We start from the raw sequence: 21903 nt of genomic DNA on the forward strand, positions 1-21903 counted from the left end.
CTCTGGCAAAGCATCGTGGTCTGTCGATCATGTCATCCCAGGCAGACAAATACTGAATCCCCTTAGAATGACACCAGAAGCTTAGCCAATTGTTGAAGTCAAATCCTTTTGTCCATGTACTGTGGTATCATTCTGGGTGATGGCAGGATGCTACTCAGGGTTAGGGTCATACCTGCCTGGGATACAAGATCGGAGAGCTCCTCCATGTCTCTTTTCATGTAGTCCAGGGAGGTACATCTCAGGTCATTCACACCAACATGGAAAATGACAGTGTCATATTTGTACTTATTGTGGAGTGACCTGAGTTCATGCATTATGAGTCAGATCCTGGCACCTGACAGGCAGCTGACAGTAACTTTCTCCTTCTTTAGTCTAGTGAGTGGAATATCAGTGTGCCTGACTATAGAGTCACCTATGACTAGAGTGTCGGGTACGTTGTTATGCCTTATGGGCTGTGTTGAGTGGCACACTGAGTTTGTGGGCTATGTGTCATTTGGGTTGTGTTGGGGGTGGGGTTTGCTTGTGTTTATGCTTTGGATGTCCCTGATGCTTGGGCAGGTTTTTATTGAGAGCCTCTGTGAATGTAGGTGTGTTTTGTGTTTCTATGTGTGTGTTTTGGTGGTGTAGGTTTTCAGGGACTATGTGATGAATGTGGTGTGGTGCAAGTGTTTACCTTCTCCTCTTGACTGTCCAGTCCAGTCTTGGGTGAAGAGAGCTTTGCTTCCAGTTTGGCTATATAAGTGCATCTCTCACAGGTTGTAGTGTTGGGTGGTAGAAGGAGAGGGTTGTCTGTGTACATGAGGCTATTGCTGCATTGCCCCAAGATGCCCAGATTCATATGTTCATGCAGGTGCAATAATGGAGTTATATATATGTTTTATATATATATATATATATATATATATAGATATAGATATATATATATATATCCACACACACACACACATATAGACACACACAGACACACACAGACACATATATATATATATATATATATATATATATATATATACAGATATATATATATATATACATATATATATATATATATATATATATATATATATATATATATATATACATACATATATATATATATATATATATATATATATATATAAGTTCAGGGTGCTATGAGGGGTTTGCTTTTTCACTATGTTATAACTTGATGAGTCATAATAGAAGACACAAAGTACAAACTGCACACGAATAGCTGTTTACTGTAGTGCAGTGCTTGAATCCCTAAGCCTACATTTACCTACTTTGTGACTCTGAGCAGACAGAGCTTTAGGGCATTTGGGAAACTGGAACTGAGAGATTTAATATGGTGCAGTATTTATGCAAGGGAGAAAGCAAAACTAATCATTACAAAAAAGTAGTACCAAAGATATTTGAAGAGAAATACAGGCAGAGGCACCAGGATATGCAACATTTTAAAATGCAAAAATAAGAAAACAAAAGGGTGTAGAAAAGATGATTACTAATGGATAAGTTAAAGAAATAGATACTCAAGTTATGGATTACTTGAAAAATGAAGGATTTTGTGTAGAAAATCCAACTCAGGTAATATCACAGCATGATAGAACAGTGAGTTCCCCAACTTAGAGAGAAAAAGGTAGAACAGGAAGCATATGATCACACAACATTTAAATGCTCTGGAGCCTTCCGTAGGAAACAAGTACAAAAGTTCAGTTGGAGTTGGACAGCAATGGAAGCAGCAGGAAACAGTGGCAACAATGACACAGACAATATTCTGTAGGGCCAATGAGTTCCCATATTAAAGAGCAATGGATGACGCAGGATGTAGCTGAAGAGAATATGTCACAGGAAGATGTTCTTGAACATTATGTAGAATGTCAACAGGAAACAGAGAATAAATAATATGCACTCGGTTTAGAAGAACATGCTCTAAGGGAAGAGTTGTTTTGCTTAACAGAGATGGATAGACTTATTATGATTGATGAAAGAAATACATTACAGCAAGTAAGTGAGACCCAAAATGTTAAAAGTCTGATAAAACAGATGGCCACAGTAATTAAGACTATTAACAGAAGTTCATGTGATGTAACAGACGAAACTGGATAAATTACTGTGAAGCTAAATTAATATGAGATAAAGTCTTACCACAAAAAAAGCAGAGCAGTAAGAGAAAGAAAGGGAAGAAATAAAATGGCATTGTGGAAAAAGACAAGTGTCACTGTTAGAAGAGTACATAAGAGGGAACAAATCAACAAAACCACTTAGAAAAGATAGATGTGATAAAAGCAGCCACAGTATCATCTAATAAACAAGGATCTATTGCACGCTATTCCAAATAATAAAAGATATCAGCACAGGCAGAAAACATTAAAAGATATGCAGATAAGTATAAAGTGAAAGTATTAATACTTAAAATATGATTGGAGGAAGTCTAAGAGTCTAAGATGACCTTTCTGCTTAGTTTAGCAGAGGCATTCAGGTGGCAAGCAGGAAATGGAAATCAAACCAAAAGTTAACAAAGATTAGACAGCAAATGAATGTGCCAAAAACAAAAGAAAGAATATAAAGAGAAGTATCAGATGAGGAAAAGAATTATGGAAAAGCCATAATTGTAGGGGGCAAATATAGGAATCTCCTGGACAACAACCTCATGTTGATCGGGATTTGGTGCGTGAATGGTTAAGGAAAGGTGAGATGAGACCAAAAGATGAAAGGATGAGAATGGTGGCCCAGGATGACCATGTACATGCTGGTTTACAAAGTCTCTTGAACATGTCATAGAAACAGACAAATGCAGGTTCTGTAAAAATGAATTGGAAACAGTCGCACACATTGTTGCAGGGTGTGACAAACGCATGGTATAGGGCCTATACACTGAAAGGCACATTAATGTGGCAAGACTATTGTACTGAGGATTATGCAAATACTATAATATAAAAGTAGCATTTGTTTCTATGGTGAATACTAGGCTAACTGCCCTGAAGGGCCATTTTAAGCCCAGCCAGTAACCTGAGGTCAGAATCAAACCCTGTACTCTGTGTCCATGAAGTGACAACCTTAACTATTATGCCAAACCTACCCCATAAAATCAAACCTTGTGCCGAAGACCTTAACTATTATGTCAAGCCCACTATTTACTGGAAACATGAGCCACAAAGCATTATAGAGAATGATGAAGTGTACGTCATGTGGGAATCACCCGTTACCAACAATTCAAAAAAATAGATGCAAGAAAATGAGATACAGTAGTCAATGAAAAAAGACGACAGTAGCCTTGATCGCTGAAAATGCTACACCTAGCAATTACAGTGTCTCACAGAGAGACACAATGCCATAAAATAATCAGGATTTGCAGGTAGAAACAAGAGCAATAAGGAAGAAAGATATCTAGGCAGTTCCAACAGTAGTTGGAGCAATGCATCTAATAAAAAAGAATCTACAGTTGTATTTAGATATGCTACCAATACACGTAACTCCATATGAATTGCAGAAGGAGTCAGTTCTGGGTAGATTACAGGTGTTGCACTGTGCACTTTTGGCTAGCATCAAAGACGGAAACAATAATAATTTCATAAACTTTAATTATACCCTGATTTAAGAATGGGTCTATTCTAGTCATAGTATGAAAAAACCCAAATGATTTGGAGAAATTAAACCAAGAGAAGCCACAAAACAAAAACCACACACAAATCGCAGCTTACTGTAGTTCAGAGTTTGAATCCATTGGCCTCCATTTACCTACTTTGTGACTATGAGCATTTAGTGCTGTAGGATATTTGGGAAACTGGATGGGTCTTCTGGACCAGCTGCTTTGCAAGAGCCAGTAAAACTTTGAATTGATGACTCTTCATATGGACTATCACCATGAATTTAATTACAGCTAATGAATGCAAGGCTTGTATTCTGGAATGACTCTGAACAGAAAGCATCAAAGCAATAGATTTTTTAATTGCATTTCAAAATATTTATCATAGTTGTCCATTTGTTTTAATTATATTACTAGCCTGGCTCTGTTGATTGATTAGTGCATGCCAAAAGCCTCATGTTAACAATTATAAATTGAGTAGACACACCCAGAAAATTTGTGTTTTCCAGCACATGCCATTTGAAAAAAATATTTTATGTTCCTATAAGAATACAACAGAAATTCCCTGTAATGTATTTTAATATGCATATTATTAAAATAAATTGGATAAAACAAGATCAAGATGTCTATGTAATAACACCTATCCAACTTACTTGTTGTTTATTCCCCATTTTTAAAATGTTTTGAATTACTGACATTTGTTTAAGTTCCTTTAGTAGCCAGGCTTGTGGAGATGGCACTAATTTTTAGCAATGCACTGCTGCATTAAGTTCTTTAAATAAAAATGATGATTTGTCCCTGTATTTGACATGCATTACCACACTCTGTGAGTTCATTAGAGCCTAGACATCATACTTGGATAAGATAGAATGATGCCCAATTCCAAGACCTTGTCTTCTTTAAAGTCATGAGTAGAAAGCTAAACCATCTCCCTCTTCATCTTTCCCATGGTAGAACACCTAAAATTGTTCACCCCTACATTGGCAACTACAAGGTCAAAGTAGTGTAGGGACCAGATGGCCTTAATGACACCCTTAATTCTAGCACCATGTAATAAAAACTTGAAGAAATACTATTTTGACGTCAGTAATATGAACTAGAGTCTTCACTGTGTAATAATTTATACCTGTATGAAGGCCCATGAGATATATGCAAATGATCTCTTGAGGACATACCTACCTTTCAGCTACATTGTGGCTGAATGCTGTGCCATTTGTTGATTGTAGTTGGGATGGAGACACTAGCTTCTAATTTAAATATGCATACAAATGAAAAACATTGAGCAGCCTGCCTGCCCCTGTGGGAATGGTTACTGACTTGAAACTGTAGTTTTATTGGCCATTTTGGGTCAATTCCAAAACTCCTTCATCTTCCTGTCTTAAAACCTGGTTGCCTCGTGGTTTTGGCATCTTTTCAGGCTTGTTGGCTGTTGGTGAAGCACCCACCAAGAGGAGAAAACGCTGAGAGAAGAAAGGAGCCACTTTTGAGATTTTAAGTATTTTTCCTCTGTTTATTTGCTAAGTTTTTCTGCATAGCCACCTATTTTGAGCATTTTCTGGCTTGTTAAATTTGATTTCTGCATTAGTAACTGTATTTAGAGCACAACCTAGAGCTGTTTACTGAATTTTCTGTTTGCACTTATTTTTAAAATCGTTTTTTTCTCAAAACTTGCATTTTATCTGTCTTTGGCCTAGACTACACTGTTATAACTTGTTGATACTTGTGAACCTCTGCTATCTCTGAAAAAACAAAAAAACAAAAACAAATCTTGCTTTTTTCCCACTTTTTTGAGATTTAAAAAAGTTCAGTTACAGGCTTGCTGTTCTTGAACTGTTTGTAAGTTTCTATGAGGCCATTTTTTGCTTGGGCTAAAGGGAAGTCTCTCTGTTGATCAGTGGCAGTGAAAAACATTGAGCAGCCTGCCTGCCCCTGTGGGAGTGGTTACTGATTTGAAACTGTAGTTTTATTGGCCATTTTGGGTCAATTCCAAACCTCCTTCATCTTCCTCTCTTAAAACCTGGTTGCCTCGTGGTTTTGGCGTCTTTTCAGGCTTGTTGGCTGTTGGTGAAGCACCCACCAAGAGGAGAAAATGCTGAGAGAAGAAAGGAGCCACTTTTGAGATTTTAAGTATTTTTCCTCTTTATTTGCAAAGTTTTTCTGCATAGCCGCCTATTTTGAGCATTTTCTGGCTTGTTAAATTTGATTTCTGCATTAGTAACTGTATTTAGAGCACAACCTAGAGCTGTTTACTGAATTTCCTGTTTGCACTTATTTTTAAAATCGTTTTTTTCTCAAAACTTGCATTTTATCTGTCTTTGGCCTAGCACTCTTGTGTGGGGTCATTTACTGCACTGTTATAACTTGTTGATACTTGTGAACCTCTGCTCTTTCTGAAAAAACAAAAAAACAAAAACAATCTTGCTTTTTTCCCACTTTTCTGAGATTTAAAAAAGTTCAGTTACAGGCTTGCTGTTCTTGAACTGTTTGAGCAGCCTGCCTGCCCCTGAGGGAGTGGTTACTGACTTGAAACTGTAGTTTTATTGGCCATTTTGGGTCAATTCCAAAACTCCTTCATCTTCCTCTCTTAAAACCCTCTTTCTTGCGGTTTTGCGGTTTTGTGCATAGCGCAACAGCGGGCAGCGCCGCCTAATTGGGTTTAAACTATTCCTGGCTCCACAAAGTCTGCTCTTCACTTTTTCCCTTAGAACTGCTCTATCTCTCAATTTAAACACCGTATTCTCATTCTAAGGCACTTTACTGGTCCAATTAAGTAATCCTACCAGTTAGCACTATTAAACCAGAAGCACTACTTACTCTTATACTCTCTACGATTACCCTGTCCTCTATTGGTCCATCTTAGATTCAGTTTCCCTATTACTCTAGCATGTCCAAAGGTCAGTAAATGGTTTCCTCTCCAGTCCAGCTGGTGAATCTGGGAATTTTGAGGCAATGTTACAACTGTCTCATGTACACGGACAACGCTCTCCTCCTCCAAACAGGTTCAAATATATGTGAGAGATGCAACTCCAAACTGGAGGCTGAGCTCTCTCATCTCAAAACTGGTGTAACCAGTCAGGAGGAGAAGGTAACCTCACACAACACAATTCCAGTATCACATAGTCCCACCACATCAGCGAACCAAACACATAAATACACAGAAACATACTCGGAGGCTCTAAATAAAAATCTACCTAAGCAACAGAGACCTCCAAAGCAGACATCCAAGCAAACGCTACCTCAAAACAAAACACACACAACACATAACCCACAAAGTCAGTGTGCCAAGCAGCCACAGCCCTTAAGGCTGAATAACACACCTGATACTCTTGTTATAGGTGACTCTATTGTCAGACACACTGACGTCCCGCTCACCAGGCTGAATAAAGAGAAGGTCACAGTGAGCTGCCTGTCGGGTGCTAGGATCCGCCACATAACGCAAGCACTCAGGTCACTCCAAAGCAAATACAAATATGACTCAGTCATTGTACATGCTGGTGTGAATTACCTAAAATGTACCTCCCTGGACTACATGAAAAGAGACATAGAGGAGCTCTCTGATCATGTAGCCCAGGCTGGTATGACCCTGACCTTGAGCAGCATCTTACCCTCACCTAGAATGATGCCACAGTACAAAGACAAAATGATCGATTTTAACAATTGGCTAAAATTTTGGTGTCATTCAAAGGGGATCCAGTGTCTGTCAGCCTGGGATGACATGCTCGACAAGCCACGTTGCTTCACTAGGGACGGCTTGCACCTGTCACAACTGGGCTTTTGGATATTGTCAAAGGCTCTTGCCACCCCCATAGTCTATTTTAGGCAAGGCTCAAAAGTCAAACCCACCCCCATAGACAGCACAAGGAACAAGAAACTAAGGGTAATGCTGCCAAACGCCAGAAGTCTTGACCTCAAGATGCACGCACTCAAAGCTCTCCTCAGTATGGAGAACATCGATATCTGTGCAGTGACAGAAACCTGGTTCAAGGCTCCAGAGAGTACCCCAGCACTACCAGGCTATACCTCATATCATGCTTTTCGTCCCCAAAACCCGGACCGAACCACAAAAGGAGGGGGAGTTTCCATATTTATCAAGGATATCGACACCTCCAGGTTAGTGGCATTGCACGAAGTATCAGGGACCATCCATGTGCAACTAACAGTGGGCAAGACTGCTTTTCAGTTTATTGCATCCTACAGACCACCCTCTCAAAGTCAGGAATCCCACTCGGCTTTCCTGAAAACATTGGACAACATGAAGATCTCTCTGAACACCATTATATTGGGTGACTTCAACTACCCAAACATTGACTGGGAGCACTACTTAAGCCCCAGCACCTTGGCCCAAAGATTCCTAGAAATTATAAACTCAAATGCTATGGAACAACTAGTCACCACTCCCACAAGAGGGGACAACATACTAGACCTGATCATTACCAACATGGGGACTCTATGCTCCACACCAGAAGTATATCCCTCATTGGTAAGATCAGACCATAAATTAATTTCACTGGATGTCCACATCCCGACCCCACCCCCAGCCCAGAAAACCACAGTGAAAAACTTCTCAAAAGTGAACTTCTCACTTCTCAAAAATGAAGTGGAATCTTTCAAGGCCCCAGGGCCAGTGGAAACTACGACCCAAACTGCAGAATCCTATATAAATGCATTCTATGGACATCTCCAGGAATGCATGGATCATGCTATCCCAAACAAAACCAAGACCCAATCATCCAAAGGCAGGCATCCAGTCTGGTGGACCCCTGCCATAAATAAACTGTACAACAGAAGGAGGAAGCTACTACATGATAGAGTGAAATCCCTAATAGGGAAGGCATCTCTGATCAGTACTAGCAAAAAATTACAATCCCTCATAAAATCCTCCAAGGCCAGCTTCGAGAGAAAAATTGCACAGTACAGCAAAGACAATCATAAGGCTTTTTTCAGTTATGTTAGAAACCTGGGATGCAACTCCCAGACTTGTTTTGAGTTGATTCTAAACAACAAAAAATACACTGAACCCACAGACATCGCCAATATCCTGGCAGACAGGTTCAGTGCAAACTTCTCCACCCCCCCCAAAAGAGCAAGTATCTATCCCTGCAGAGGGCTGCCTCCCAAACATCTCAGATGCTCAGGTGAAGGCTGCCCTCTCCAAAGCAAAAAACACTGCTTCCATGGGACCAGATGGCATCCCAGGTTGTGTCCTACATGGACTCCAAGAGGAACTAATCTCTCAAATAAAACAGCTATACAATCTCAGCCTCAGTACAGGATATGTGCCCACAGAATGGCGTACAGCAACAGTGGTCCCACTCCACAAAGGTGGAGCCTCTATGGACCCTGGAAACTATCGCCCCATAAGCCTGGCTAGCTTAGTCTACAAGGCTATGGAGAGGATCATCATGGAGCTCATAAACAAAGACATTGGGGACCTACAGACACTAGATCCTACCCAGTTCGACTTTGTCAAAGGCAGATCCTGCCTTTTGAACCTGGTTGACTTCTTTGAAACAGTCACCAAAGCCATAGATGAAGGGAAGGTAGTCCACTCAGCCTATCTGGACCTTGCAAAGGCATTTGACACAATACCCCACTCGGGCATTATAGATAAGCTGTCTAGCTTAAATATAAACCTCTATGTCACAAGATGGGTCACAAACTGGCTCAAAGACAGAACCCACAGAGTGAGAGTTGCTGGAGCCATGTCAGACTCGAAACCGGTCACAAGTGGCATCCCACAGGGTTCTGTCCTGGGACCACTCTTGTTCAGTATATACTTTTCCCGAGGTACAGGCAAACGTGGGAGGACTATGGCTCACCAAGTTCGCAGATGTCTGCAAACTGGGCGCCATAATCAACTCTCCAGTTGACACAAACATCCTTCAAAAAGGTCTCACAGAGACAGATAACTGGTGCCAGTGCCATGGTTTAAAGCTAAATGCCAAAAAAATGTATAGTCATACCCTTTGGCAAAAACAATGTGCCCACAAATTACCACATTGGTGGAAACCCATTAAGTACAGAGAAAGTTATTAGGGACCTGGGGACCCAAGTTGATAGCAATCTCTCCTTTGAAAACCACATTGCCAAAGTGGTTAGAAAGACCTTCTACATAGCCCACCTCATCACGAAGGGTTTCACATCTAGATCAAGAGAGGTAATTGTACCCCTTTATTCATCCCTCATCAGGCCCATCATAGAATACAATGCCCCTTTTGGGATGTACTTTACCCGACACCTGCAGCAATTAGAAAGACCCCAAAAGTATCTCACCAAGAGGATCAAGGGTCTCAAACAGATGCCACATGCTGCTCGGTTAAAAAAAACTCCAGCTCTACTCATTTGCATACCGCCTACTTCGAGGCGATCTATGCCTGACCTACAAAGCTATGTCAAATCCAGAATTAATGGACATGCTCCACCTCAGTAAATCTAAATCCCTTAGAGCCACATGCTTGAGGGACTTGAACCTCAGCACAGAAATAAATAGAACTTGCTGGAGGGACAGGTTCATACCCAGAGGCTCCCTTCGCTCTGGAATAGAATTCCAGTTCATGTGAGGCAGAGCACCTCACTGAATCTCTTCAATAAGAATCTCGATAAGTGGATGGGGGATCGTAGGTTTGTCCCAGGGATTACTCCCGTGTCACTATTAGACAGAGGCACAGTAAACTAAACCTTAAAAAGGGCACAGTATGCTCAAATCAAGGGGTGGCGTAAGCCATACAGAATCGGGCTAGGCTTATAATTGCCCCAGGGCAGATAGCCTAGTATGAACCTATGAACCTATGAACCTATGAACATGCATACATATTAGGGCATATACTTTTCTATTGAACTGCCATTGTTAAAAGAAAGAAAAACTAAATGATGGAAGAGAGCGACAGAGGACTTAAAATTTAGACAGCAGTCATTTTACTTAGCTTAGGACTCCATAAGGGAACAGAAGATCAAAAGCTATGTTGTTCTTGAAAAACATTTGGTTCTCAGTTGTAGGCATGCATTCTGTGCCACCCACATATAGATAACCTCATGTAACTTAGAATTAAACCATTGATTGATGCAGTATAGCCACAAATTAGGTCCAGCAGCAAATTAGGGTAAAGGTAAATGATGCAATGCTTTTCAGTGAGAATTCCTTATCAGTATATATATATATATATATAAAGAGCACGTCCACTGATATTCATGAGCCGCCAGTTAATATGCTGGCATCATCATTTTTTATTTCCCTCAAAGGAACTCTGCATCAGGAACTAATTCAGCAAAATCTTCCAAATCTACAGTAGTATCATTTGTACATTCTATCAGCAAAATCCTCATCTGTTGATGAGCTGGCATTTTTTAGCCTTTGGTGATTTGGTAGAATCATTAAACAATCCTGTAGAAAACTTGTAAAATGTTCAAGAAAGTGTAGTGCATTAGTTTTGATAGAATGTCATTTAAGTAAAGTTTTAAAATCTAGGTTCCATAAAACTTTGACTTGAAAGCATCAGTCCAGCACTTTCTTAATGAATCCAAAAACAATATTTCTTTGTGCACTCAGTGATTTTTTTAGAATCCACAGTGATTTAAGAAATTTTTCTTTAATTTTAATCAGAATCCTTTCAAATATATGAAAACATCACTAAGATTTGCAGCCAAGATACAGATATGAGTATAATACATTCCATGATAGTAGCTGAATTACTGAACGCTGTTGAGTAGTAAGTTTGCATTTTATTTGGTAAAACTGAATTGTACATATCTGCAGTTTGTTATCTGATGAAACCAGATTCAACATCCTCAAGATTTTATTTTAACTTTGTGACTTTTGTTTGATTATGAATTGGAAAGTCAGATGGTTTTTGTCACCTATTCCAAAGCAGGTAATTAATTTTATCAAGGACAATCAGGCCTGAATAACTTGGCTTAGTTCTTTAATTGTATTTCTTCAATGCTAACCTGTTTGAAAAGTGCATGTTATGTTATATATATGCTGACTTACTTGTTTGTTTTATGTTTCCATTTTCAGACGAGAATCATATTGCTGAACTGGTGTGCATGGTTTTTGCGCATGAGGAGGCCCGGGGAAGATAAAGTACGCTCTGCTTGCAAGCATGAAGTGCACCGCTGCAGCTTGACCAGTGTGGAGCTGAACACCTCTAGTGCCCAGCAGACAACTAATGGCAACATGCACTACAGTGGATATCGCGGAATGGGAGGCGCTCACTGCACTCCAACTACTGACTCTGGGGTGATATGTGGAAGAATGACCTGCTCTTCTACAGAAGAAGACAATATTATGCACACTGGACACTCCTCTGATGCTGACCCAGATTTAGCTAAGATTTTAGAAGAAGTTCAGTATATTGCAAATAGGTTTAGGGCACAGGATGAAGATGAAGCAGTCTGTAGTGAATGGAAATTTGCTGCCTCTGTGGTTGACCGCTTGTGCGTGATGGCTTTTTCAATCTTAATTATTCTTTTGACTATTGGTATATTGATGTCTGCTCCTAACTTCATAGAAGCTGTGTCAAAAGACTTTGCTTAACTCATATAAATATAACTTTTATGGCACTATACTATGTTTGTGCATATACAATGCATAATTATTTTACTTGCTTATTCTTTTGTTGTACCACTATTATTTCTTGCAAAATTCAAATAAAGAAAAATGGAGATAAAGAGAAGACAAGGATGGAGGGAGACAGAAAGTGAGAGATAGATGAAAGGGATCAAGGGAATATAAAAACATAGTTTTCTTGAGATGTTTGGTAGAATCGCAATGAGAAGAAACCACATTACACAATATATATGGTCAGCCTATTATGAAAATGCTTCTTGATGTTGTTCCAGGCTTTACCATAATGTTTGTTATGTATCCTGTGTTACATATGATCAGGAAAATCATCTTATGGTATGCAAAATAATGGAGTGGATTAATTGTCAATAAGGAAGACTAAGGAACTGAGAAATTCTACCTGAACAGTATCAAGTATAATACAAAGTTACATGCTGAAAAATCCAGGAGCTCAGATAAATGGTTGCACCAAAAAGAAAAAGTCCCAGTAATAAAATATATCAAGGTGTGACCAAAATGAAGCCATATAAATAGATCAATAGATAATTCACTGTACTAAGTGCTTTCACAGTAGCATGACACTGCTTTTTCAGACTAGTCTGAAGAGAAAGATAAAGAGAGTAGTCTGAAGAAGCAGTGTTACGGTACTGTGAAAGCATTTACTACAATAAAGTGTCTATTGATCTATGTGGCTTTGTTTTGGTTTTACCTTTGACAAATTCTATTAATGTAACAAAGTTATATTGACTTGCCCAGTATCTTAACATGCTTAGGGACTGAATGTAGCAGGGCAAGTCAGATTGTATTCAGGCTGAACGTTTCAAAGTCTCAGCTTAGTGTCTCAGATAATTAGCTTCATGATTTGATCAATAAATGTGCTGGCATTCTTTTGGGGACACTAGATGCATTTCACCTTAAAAACAAAAATAACAGATATTTTAGATATTTTTAGAACTGTTTTATGGAACTTTCTCTTTCTGCCAGCCAAAAATGATGATTTTGGTGGAAGAACTGTGGACAGTAGATCAATGATGCGTATCTAGTACTAGTATATGTAATTTTTTAGATTTTTTTATCACTTTAGTTAATGGGGAAATTTAATAGGATAGATACTCTAGTTAATACCCAGGATTGCATTTATTAATGGCTGCCCATGTCCAAGATGGTTGTGGGTGCTATCCCCGGTAAGAATTTATGGTGCTCCATCCACTCATCCAGGTTCCTGTTGAACAGTGCCATAGAGCACATAAATTGGTATCCTATTCCAAAGAAGTGGTAATCACTGCACAACTGCATGGAGTTACTCCATGTTCAGAGTACTGTGGGGAAGACCCCCATTTAAGTCATAGTGACTTAAGTAACAACTTAGACTGAGAACAGCTCTTTTGAAATCTTGCTCCTTGTATAACCCTAATTATAGATAGGCTTTACACAAAAGTAAGCCACTTATATTGAAAACAGTTCTTATGGAATCTGGTTGATTATCTGCTTCACAAATTACAACAAATTTAAATTAAAATTAAAATTAAAACATCAAAAGAATATGACAGTAGCAAGTGAGAAAGGAATATCAAAAGCAAGGGATTTTTGACATCTCTTCTTCTGGGTGGCACTAAATTTTTTATTGCCATTGGTAAAATATGAATTTGCTATATAGGAAAGAAGTGGAAAATCAATATAAAATGTACATGTTATTGTTTTATTTGATTTTTTTCAAATTTGTATCTGTGATTATAACTGTCATTTTATTGGCCATTGTACCTGTACCTATTTAAGTCCACATCATAAAAAATTTCAAGACGTGATAAAATGTTCAAATATTTGCTCATTTTCATATTTTTATAATTAATAATATTCAACAAAAAATGTGAGAAGATGAAGGGCAGAAAAAGAAGTAGAGCAGAGAGATGGAGAAAAAAAGACAATGAGAAAGAGGAAGATGAAGAGATGAAATGAAAGAGCTAAATAAAAATACATTAAAAGTATGTGAAAGTTTTAAATAAATTAGTACATCTGAAGAATTTACCCAATTTAGAAATTATTAAAACATTAATGAAGCTGTAGCTAATTTATATGGCACAAGATTTCAGGACATTGTTGTGATGAGACCAGTCATATTATCAGAAAACCAAGATGTATAGAACATATAAAACAGTTAACAACTTAGTATTTTATATATTAGGTTTAGTGAGGGAAGGAATAACAGTGTCTTGAAAGACATACAAGTAATACATCCTCCAACAGTACAGCAATTGTTCAAACTGCATTGGAAATGGAATTAAAGACTTGAGTATAAATTATACTTAGCATAAATGTTAATCAGTTCAATGTGCCTTTATGTGTTCTGCATATTGTGAATTTGCTGGTAGCTCTGCAATGCATTCATTATGAGAATAAACTTACTGTGCTCAATACATAACATAAGCAAAATTATTCTTAAATCATAAATTTAGCACTGTAGCAGTTCTGAATTAGTAATTACAGAGTAATGCAAAGAATATTGTAAAATCAAGAGATCCGTCATTTATACTAGCCCGTATAACTTGTATACTATATTTCAGCAATGAAACCTTAATACTTTGGAAGATAGAAATAATATAAACAAGGCCTGAAAAATAACTTCATTGTCTAATGACTCTTTAGCATAACCATGTCATTTACTAAAGTAGTCCATAAGAGTTGCATCTGTAGTTGTCATCATGTCATAACAGACTTTCAAAACAATGTAAAGGGCAATGGAATTCAAAAAAAAAAAAATATGTGGGCATTTATACAAAATCTATTGTCAGCAGACTCATATCAAAATTATTAGGGTTTCTGGAAGATATTAGAATATGCCAGGGATAGATGTTAAAGCGAATTCCTTGCTTGAAATCATTATTAATGACGTAGTCTGCTCCAAAGTAAGGAGTAGAGATAATCATTAATTGTTGAGCAAAGCATATTCTAACAATATATATAGGTACTGTTAAGAAATAAAAATATTCTTGAGATAGAAAAATCCTCACAAATATTTTAAAAGTATATTATGGCACTGGACTTTTCAAGGTTTACAACTGAGGTAAGAGAAAAGCACATACCGTTTAAGGGCTGACTGTAATATATGTTGTTCTTATAGTGCTCAACTCTGTAGTGTTTTGATGAAGATTATCTCCTTGCTAATTGTGCTGAAGTCAAACTATTGGCACAGTGACAGAAAAGAAAGTAAAAAAGAGTGACAGAATAAATATTAGCAGCATATCATATCATAATGAACAGTATAAAAGAGCTATTTATATGTGCTCAGTGTGGGGAAGACCTTTAGCTGACTGTATGTTAAATGTACATCAGCAGGTGTGAATTAATTTTGCTAATATCCCCTTAAGTTATGGAAATAATGTTAACTAATAGATTGTTTATACTAAACACTGCCCTGTTTATATTATCTCTCTTTAAAGACTTTCACATTCTGTTAGTTGAAAACCAATTTTAACAAGTGTCTTAAACTTTCGACTACTCATATGGGAAAATAATAAAATTATATTGTGACTTTTTTACCTTACTCTTTAATTAATTATTCTGTGTTTATGATCACCTTCATATTCTTCTGTAGTGGTCATTGCTGTTAGACAAAGGTGCAAAATTCATCTTTTTCTCCAGCACAGCAAACCTGTGTATCTACCAGTGAGATAGTAATACAAGACTAAATTTAATAATGTGGCATATATGAACTTGATAAGGAAATGTACTATTCCACATGATGTGCTCCTGCTTAATTCATCTCCTTTGTAGCACAACACAGTGATTGCTTTGTTTATATCAAACAATCATTCCAGTTCTCACTTGCCATATAAAACATTTTTTTTCATTTACCACAGATATTGATGCAAAACAAATTGTCACTTTATGGTGTATTTTTCTGTCTTGTGTCTTCGTCTGTAGCACTGTTTCTTGGCAGCATGTGTGTTCCTCTTTTCTCATCAAAGAAACAAAAAAGACATTGGACTAATAAAAGTCTTCAAAATGGTTGACATTTAAGTTTCTAGCAACATTGCTAGGGAAAGGGATGATACTGTACAAAAACTGAGGAATCTTTATTGTTCACTGTATAATTCTGTATACAATGGGCCTGTATTATGCAAAAGCAACTGAAAGATGCTTAAACAGTCCTTTCAGTCACAAGTCACAGAAATTGATATGTTAATTATCATTGTTTATGGTAGTGGCAATCCCACATCAAAAGTGAACAGGGCAGCATGCCTTATAAAAATGTTCCTTTGTTTTACAGAAAAATGGATCAAACAAAATGACCATGTACAATAAACACACAAATTTAATTGAGATTTATAGTAACCACTTTCATCCCTTTAAAATAACTTCATCAGAAAAGTCACACAATACAATCAAACTAGTTATACACAATTACCTAAAATCACATGATGTTTACAAACCAATGATTTTATATAACTAATGCTGCAATCCCTAACTTCTTAAGAAGGCTTTGAAATTTTTTTTATCATTCAAACCTGGAAAACAGCAAGCTTCTAACTTCAGCTGGTATACATATTCTTTCTAATCAAGATTGTTTTCAGCTTCACATCTAATATTAAAATCTTTTACTCGATCAATGACAGAAATAAGGCTTTTATGGATAGATGCATGACTACCAGTCATGGTTTTCTTAAAAAAATTTAATCATTTATGTAAAAAATATGATTCCTATAAGCATGCATAGCTACTCTAAAGTTGTACACATAGCACGGAAAAATAGCCTTTTCTTTTCTGCAAGAATATCTTATGACAAAGAAAATATGCAGAAAGATAGTTTTACTTATATTATGCAACTAAAGTTATTATACATCTTCAAACAGGATTAAACTGGCACAAGAAAGGAATAAGATAATATGTAATGATTTCAGCTCAGTACTAGATGCTTCCTAAAATGTTTTTATTTTAAAATAAATTAAAGAGCAGTAATCATGGTATGCCATGACAAATATGAGCATAGTGTGCCTTCACTTTCCATTACTTATAGACAAAGCCAACTGTGGAGGCGTTCTGCAGTAGGTAGCTGCTGGAATCTACTCTTCTGCTTTTACTTATTTGGAAATATGCTTCTCTCATTCCTGCAATTTGAAGTGCAGACATCACGTCAGTGTATGCCACTGCATCTTGCATCAGTTTTGAAGATCAGGCCTGGCCCTTGCATCCCCTCCATTCTTTTCTGTCACTTACATAAATTGGATCTTAGCCTTAACATTCATCATGGAAACTTATGTGTTTGATGCCAAATAAGCTGAATCTTTAAGTTGTCCTGGGTTAACCATTGGCCATAATCACCACAGAAACTGACTGTACTGCTTACTTGAGATGAATTATGGCAAGTCCTCAAGCAAGTATGAATGCTTAACCTTAGAAACCCATTGATGAAGGAAGGAGATATCTGAAGCCTACCCTACTTCTTTAAAGATGGCAACATGATGAAATGAGATGAAAGTACCCAGTATAAGGACCAGCAGGATGTTCCCGTTGTGCAATTCCTGGATGGTGAAGAGTAGCATGAGAAAGTGATAGGGCAGGATACCAAACAATGGCTCTCTTAACCTTAACTTCCTGTGACTTTGAGTCTACTTCAGATAAACAAAACCCCACATACCCGAAAATGACATAACCAAGATGAAAATACTGAATTAACTGACACCACACATCACTGAGAATTTAGAGGGAAAGAAAGCGGTCAGCCACAATCAGAAGTTTACCCTTTTCTTCACTATAGTGCAATCTCAGAGCTGGTATATTTAGTTATGGGGAGTGAGGAGGATGCAGCCCCCACATTGGGGGGTGTGGAGGTTCCGAATGGTTCAGTGTGTTTTTTTTGTGTGTGTTGGCCAGCTGCATCCTTTCCCTGGGTAAATTGTCGGCTATGTGTGGAGTCATTTTTAGTGTTGTTGTGTCAGTTTTTTCGTTTTTGGGTATGTGGGTTTTCGATTATTTGAATTAGACCCATGAGTTTACCTTGTCCTTATGCATTACAGCTTCTTTTTAACTAGCGAGATGTTGTGCTCACATCCTATTACCATAGGTGAGAGAGAAATGATGGCTATTGTCACAGCAGACATACAGAATGTATGGTCTAAAGGATATGCACTATCCTTCCCATGTAGAACATCCAGGTTATTCTCCCACCCTGCTTACTTCCATGGATAGAGTCATACATTCTTCTACTGCATACATAGTGTTTGAACTACAGACCAAGGAATGACCATATCAGGCCTTCCCTTGAACTCCTCAGGACCCATTGGACAAAGTTTAGGACACTGTCATGGGTCTTCCTATGCACACATGACTTACTACACAGCCCCAAACACTGTATAGTCACTAGGTCTTTGACATCTGGTGGAAACTACTCTCCCTCAGGTGCAGAACTACACCTTCATGGAGCCTAGATTTATGCCAGTGTGACGCCCTGTACTTGCCATTTCTTCATAATGCCACCTCTGACAACTGCTCCTATGGGTGCTAGGACCAAGTGGTCCAAACTTTCTTGACACTCTCTTTTATCTTGAGACTTTAGGCCAACTCACAATGAAAACAGGATGAGAATGCAGTCTTCCTCCATCTTGGTATTGTGAAAAGTTGACTCTGTTGATCACAATGTGGTAATTTCCCTGATTGATAAAGACAATTCCTGTTGTTCCCGCCTTGAACGATCTTCCGCTTTGGGGACATGCACAGACTGATAATATCTTACAATGAATAATTGTAGAGCTTTTCTCCCGGGCCTCTACTGAAAAAGGGCAATCATCAACTCAGCTGGACAAACGTGGTCAACAAATGTAAAATAAAATAAAAATAAATAAATAAAATAATGGGTGTCATCTCCCTAAAATGCTTGAATTGTTTTCTGGTCAAGAAGGATGAGAGATTTATTATACCCTACGGATGGTATATTGAAGTATGGCATATCGGCAGCCCCTACACATCTAAACTCTGCTTTCTTACCTCTAAAAATGGCAAATGACTGTTACTTGTTCTTAGATAAACACAGTAAGATTCTGACAAAGCTTGCTTGGGGAACTGCTACCACAGCATATTTTGTGTGTAATCATATCAGCTTGTAACAAGAACTTGAAGTATACAAAATATATAATGTTTAGTCAATATTTTGCAACACCAATTCCTACTCTTTTAAAATTGTCATATTTTTAAATGTTGTTAATAGGTCTCAGGATGTGGCTATGACAAAGAAAACTGAAGGTGGGGGTGGCAATAAAATAAAGACATTAGCTGGACCAGCAAAAGCAGTAGAAACAAATCTAAAGCATGAAAGAGAAAACCTGCTTTCTCCTCTTCAAGGCTCGGGCTTTGCTTTACAGACAATGCTGCCATGTTTGCTCTAGAGTAACACATTGCCCAGGCTATAGAAGTAAATTAAAAAAATTACCATGCTGATCCAAGACTATATTTATTTTTAGAGAGTATTCTTACAATTTGAAGATTCACAGAGTTCTGTACCTTGTTCAATGTATTTTAATTTACTTATTCCTGCAAAAATAATACTGTCCTAGGATTATTGATAACTTCTTTTTTTTTCAAAATAAGGCATAATTCAGTGGAAAATAATAAAAAGTGTGTTCAGCATCTAGAAATGATTGGTTAGCATCAGTATATGGGCTATTTTAATGCAAAGGTCATTGCACAGACATGCAAGTAGCGGCAAAGATGCTGCCAAACATTTGTGATTGTTTACATTTTGGAGTAGAAGATTCCATTAGTATGACAATTAAAGCTAGAATAATTCTGGCTGAATTCAAATGATACAGCTGTAGAATAATCATGTTAGCTTTATTCATTGATTTTTATACTGTGCCGAGGTTTCCGTACACCATATTATGTTGAATCCTGATGAGGACTCAAATCTTCAAGTTCAGCAAATTACTGTTGGCGTGGTTTCTAAGTCACTAGCACTGAGTTATTTTCCCTTTTTTTGATATTTTCTCTTTTGTTTTCCTTTGGCCACCAAAGAGTTTGTTTAACTAAGGTCAGGTGGTGAGAGAGTCACCCCCATATTTGGTGCACAGATGGACTTCATAGTTCTACTATGAAATAATGATTTCCTGAAAGCTGACATTCCAAAAGAATGGAAAAAAATGTCAAAATCCGAAAGGGTGAAAGACTTCTTTTTTCTTGTTTTTTTGCAAGGGGCAACCCCGCCACACCCCTCAAAGTTATATACATCATCTCCATGTTCGCTTCAACTGGAAGAAGGGAGAGATTTCCCTAAAGAAGTGAATCAGTTCCAGCACACAATGATTTTCTCTGGGGAAAAAGCATTTGGAGTTAAGCCATTCATCTTCTTGTTTTCTACAGGCTACTGACTCTCCAGCAATTTTACCATGATCATGTATAGGGAAGCTAGACTTGACCCTTGGAGAAAATGTTTACTTTTTTTGAGGAAAGTTGAGCTCCCAATCTGTTGAACTTAACAGACTGAGTCATGATTAGACTGAAACATTGAAACTTGATAATTCTTAGGTGAAACCTTTGCAAAAGGCAAACTTATTGTTTGCAGAATGACAGCTAGTAGAGCAAAGGTGAGCAATAGAAGAACAATACAGTTAAGTAGGACTTGTGGCACATAATGTTTTATGAATGAATGAAAAACAATGTGCCACACTTTCTGTTTTCCATTAAAGTAGTGGCAATTGTTTCAGTAAGAATAATAAATGGTTTATCTCATATGCATGTTACATTACAGCCCAAACTATTACATTTAAAGTCTGATCATATGTTTGCAACAACCTAGCGAGAAAAAAAAAGAAAATGCAGTCCCATTGTCCACTGAACAATTGCCTAATGAAGGAGTTGTGTATTGCACTTGTATGACACTTTTTTGCAGAATTATCCAAACTCGAGGATATGCTGGTAGACAACGACGCTTGCAAACAAAATATGTAGAACATGCTTAATATTTCTGCAACATGAATATGATAACATGAAAACTACACTGTTATGCGTGATCGTGCATTTCTGTACTTCCTGTACTTAGAATATTGCAGCTCAGTAATTGATCTGATTGTAGTTCCGATCACTAAGTAAAGCAGTTGTACAACACGATATAGAGGTGTTGCAAATGCTAAGGACATTTTATTAGTTAAGTGCTAATATATGTACATTCCTTGTTCCTACAAGCCTACAGTTGTAGTTGTTAATAACTCTATATGTACTCTACCTATCTGTCTGGTAATAGTTTAACTTGTCCAATAAATTAGAATAATGCTAATTATTTTTTTTTTCTTTTCCTTCATTTCAGATTGCTATCTTATAGTTCATATTTGGTAGAGAACAAGGAACTTTTGATATATTTCTACTTTTTGTATTGGCATTTGTATCATTTTGTTTCTGAACACCTGGTGAATTATTAAACTTCACAATAAAAGAAATGTTTTACTAATACACTTGCTTATTTGGCTTGTGATGAGCTACTTTCTTATTTCATGGGGTTTTATTGATAAAAAGAATCACCTGTAAAAACATATGCCTTTACAGTTCTAAATGTGCATGATTATTTAACAAATAATTCCTTTAGAACAAACACATATATTTTATGGTTTAAATGATTTTACTCATCAGAGTTTGTGGGTCATCTCTAGAAAAATGCATTTCTGTGTAGTGGGAATTCCCTAGCTTGCACATACAGAACAAAAAAAAAAAAAAGAATTTAGAAAATCATTAAAATGTTATAATATTTCATTTTATACATATATCTATATCTATATATATCTATATATATATA

General features: G+C 37.3%; 1 protein-coding gene across 1 annotated transcript in view; it reads left to right on the forward strand.

The window, feature by feature from the left end:
• The window catches only part of CHRNA7 (cholinergic receptor nicotinic alpha 7 subunit), a 1595735-nt gene extending 1574174 nt beyond the window's left edge, over positions 1 to 21561 (forward strand). The window contains exon 10 of the mRNA XM_044078574.1: positions 11580 to 21561. Coding sequence (XP_043934509.1) covers positions 11580 to 12098 — 519 coding nt within the window. The 3' untranslated portion in view covers positions 12099 to 21561. The remainder of the gene's footprint in view (positions 1 to 11579) is intronic.
• The last annotated feature ends 342 nt before the right edge of the window (positions 21562 to 21903 follow it).

The sequence above is a fragment of the Protopterus annectens genome, chromosome 7.part1 (genome assembly GCF_019279795.1).
Source record: "Protopterus annectens isolate FY-2018-M chromosome 7.part1, PAN1.0, whole genome shotgun sequence".
NCBI lineage: Eukaryota > Metazoa > Chordata > Ceratodontiformes > Protopteridae > Protopterus > Protopterus annectens.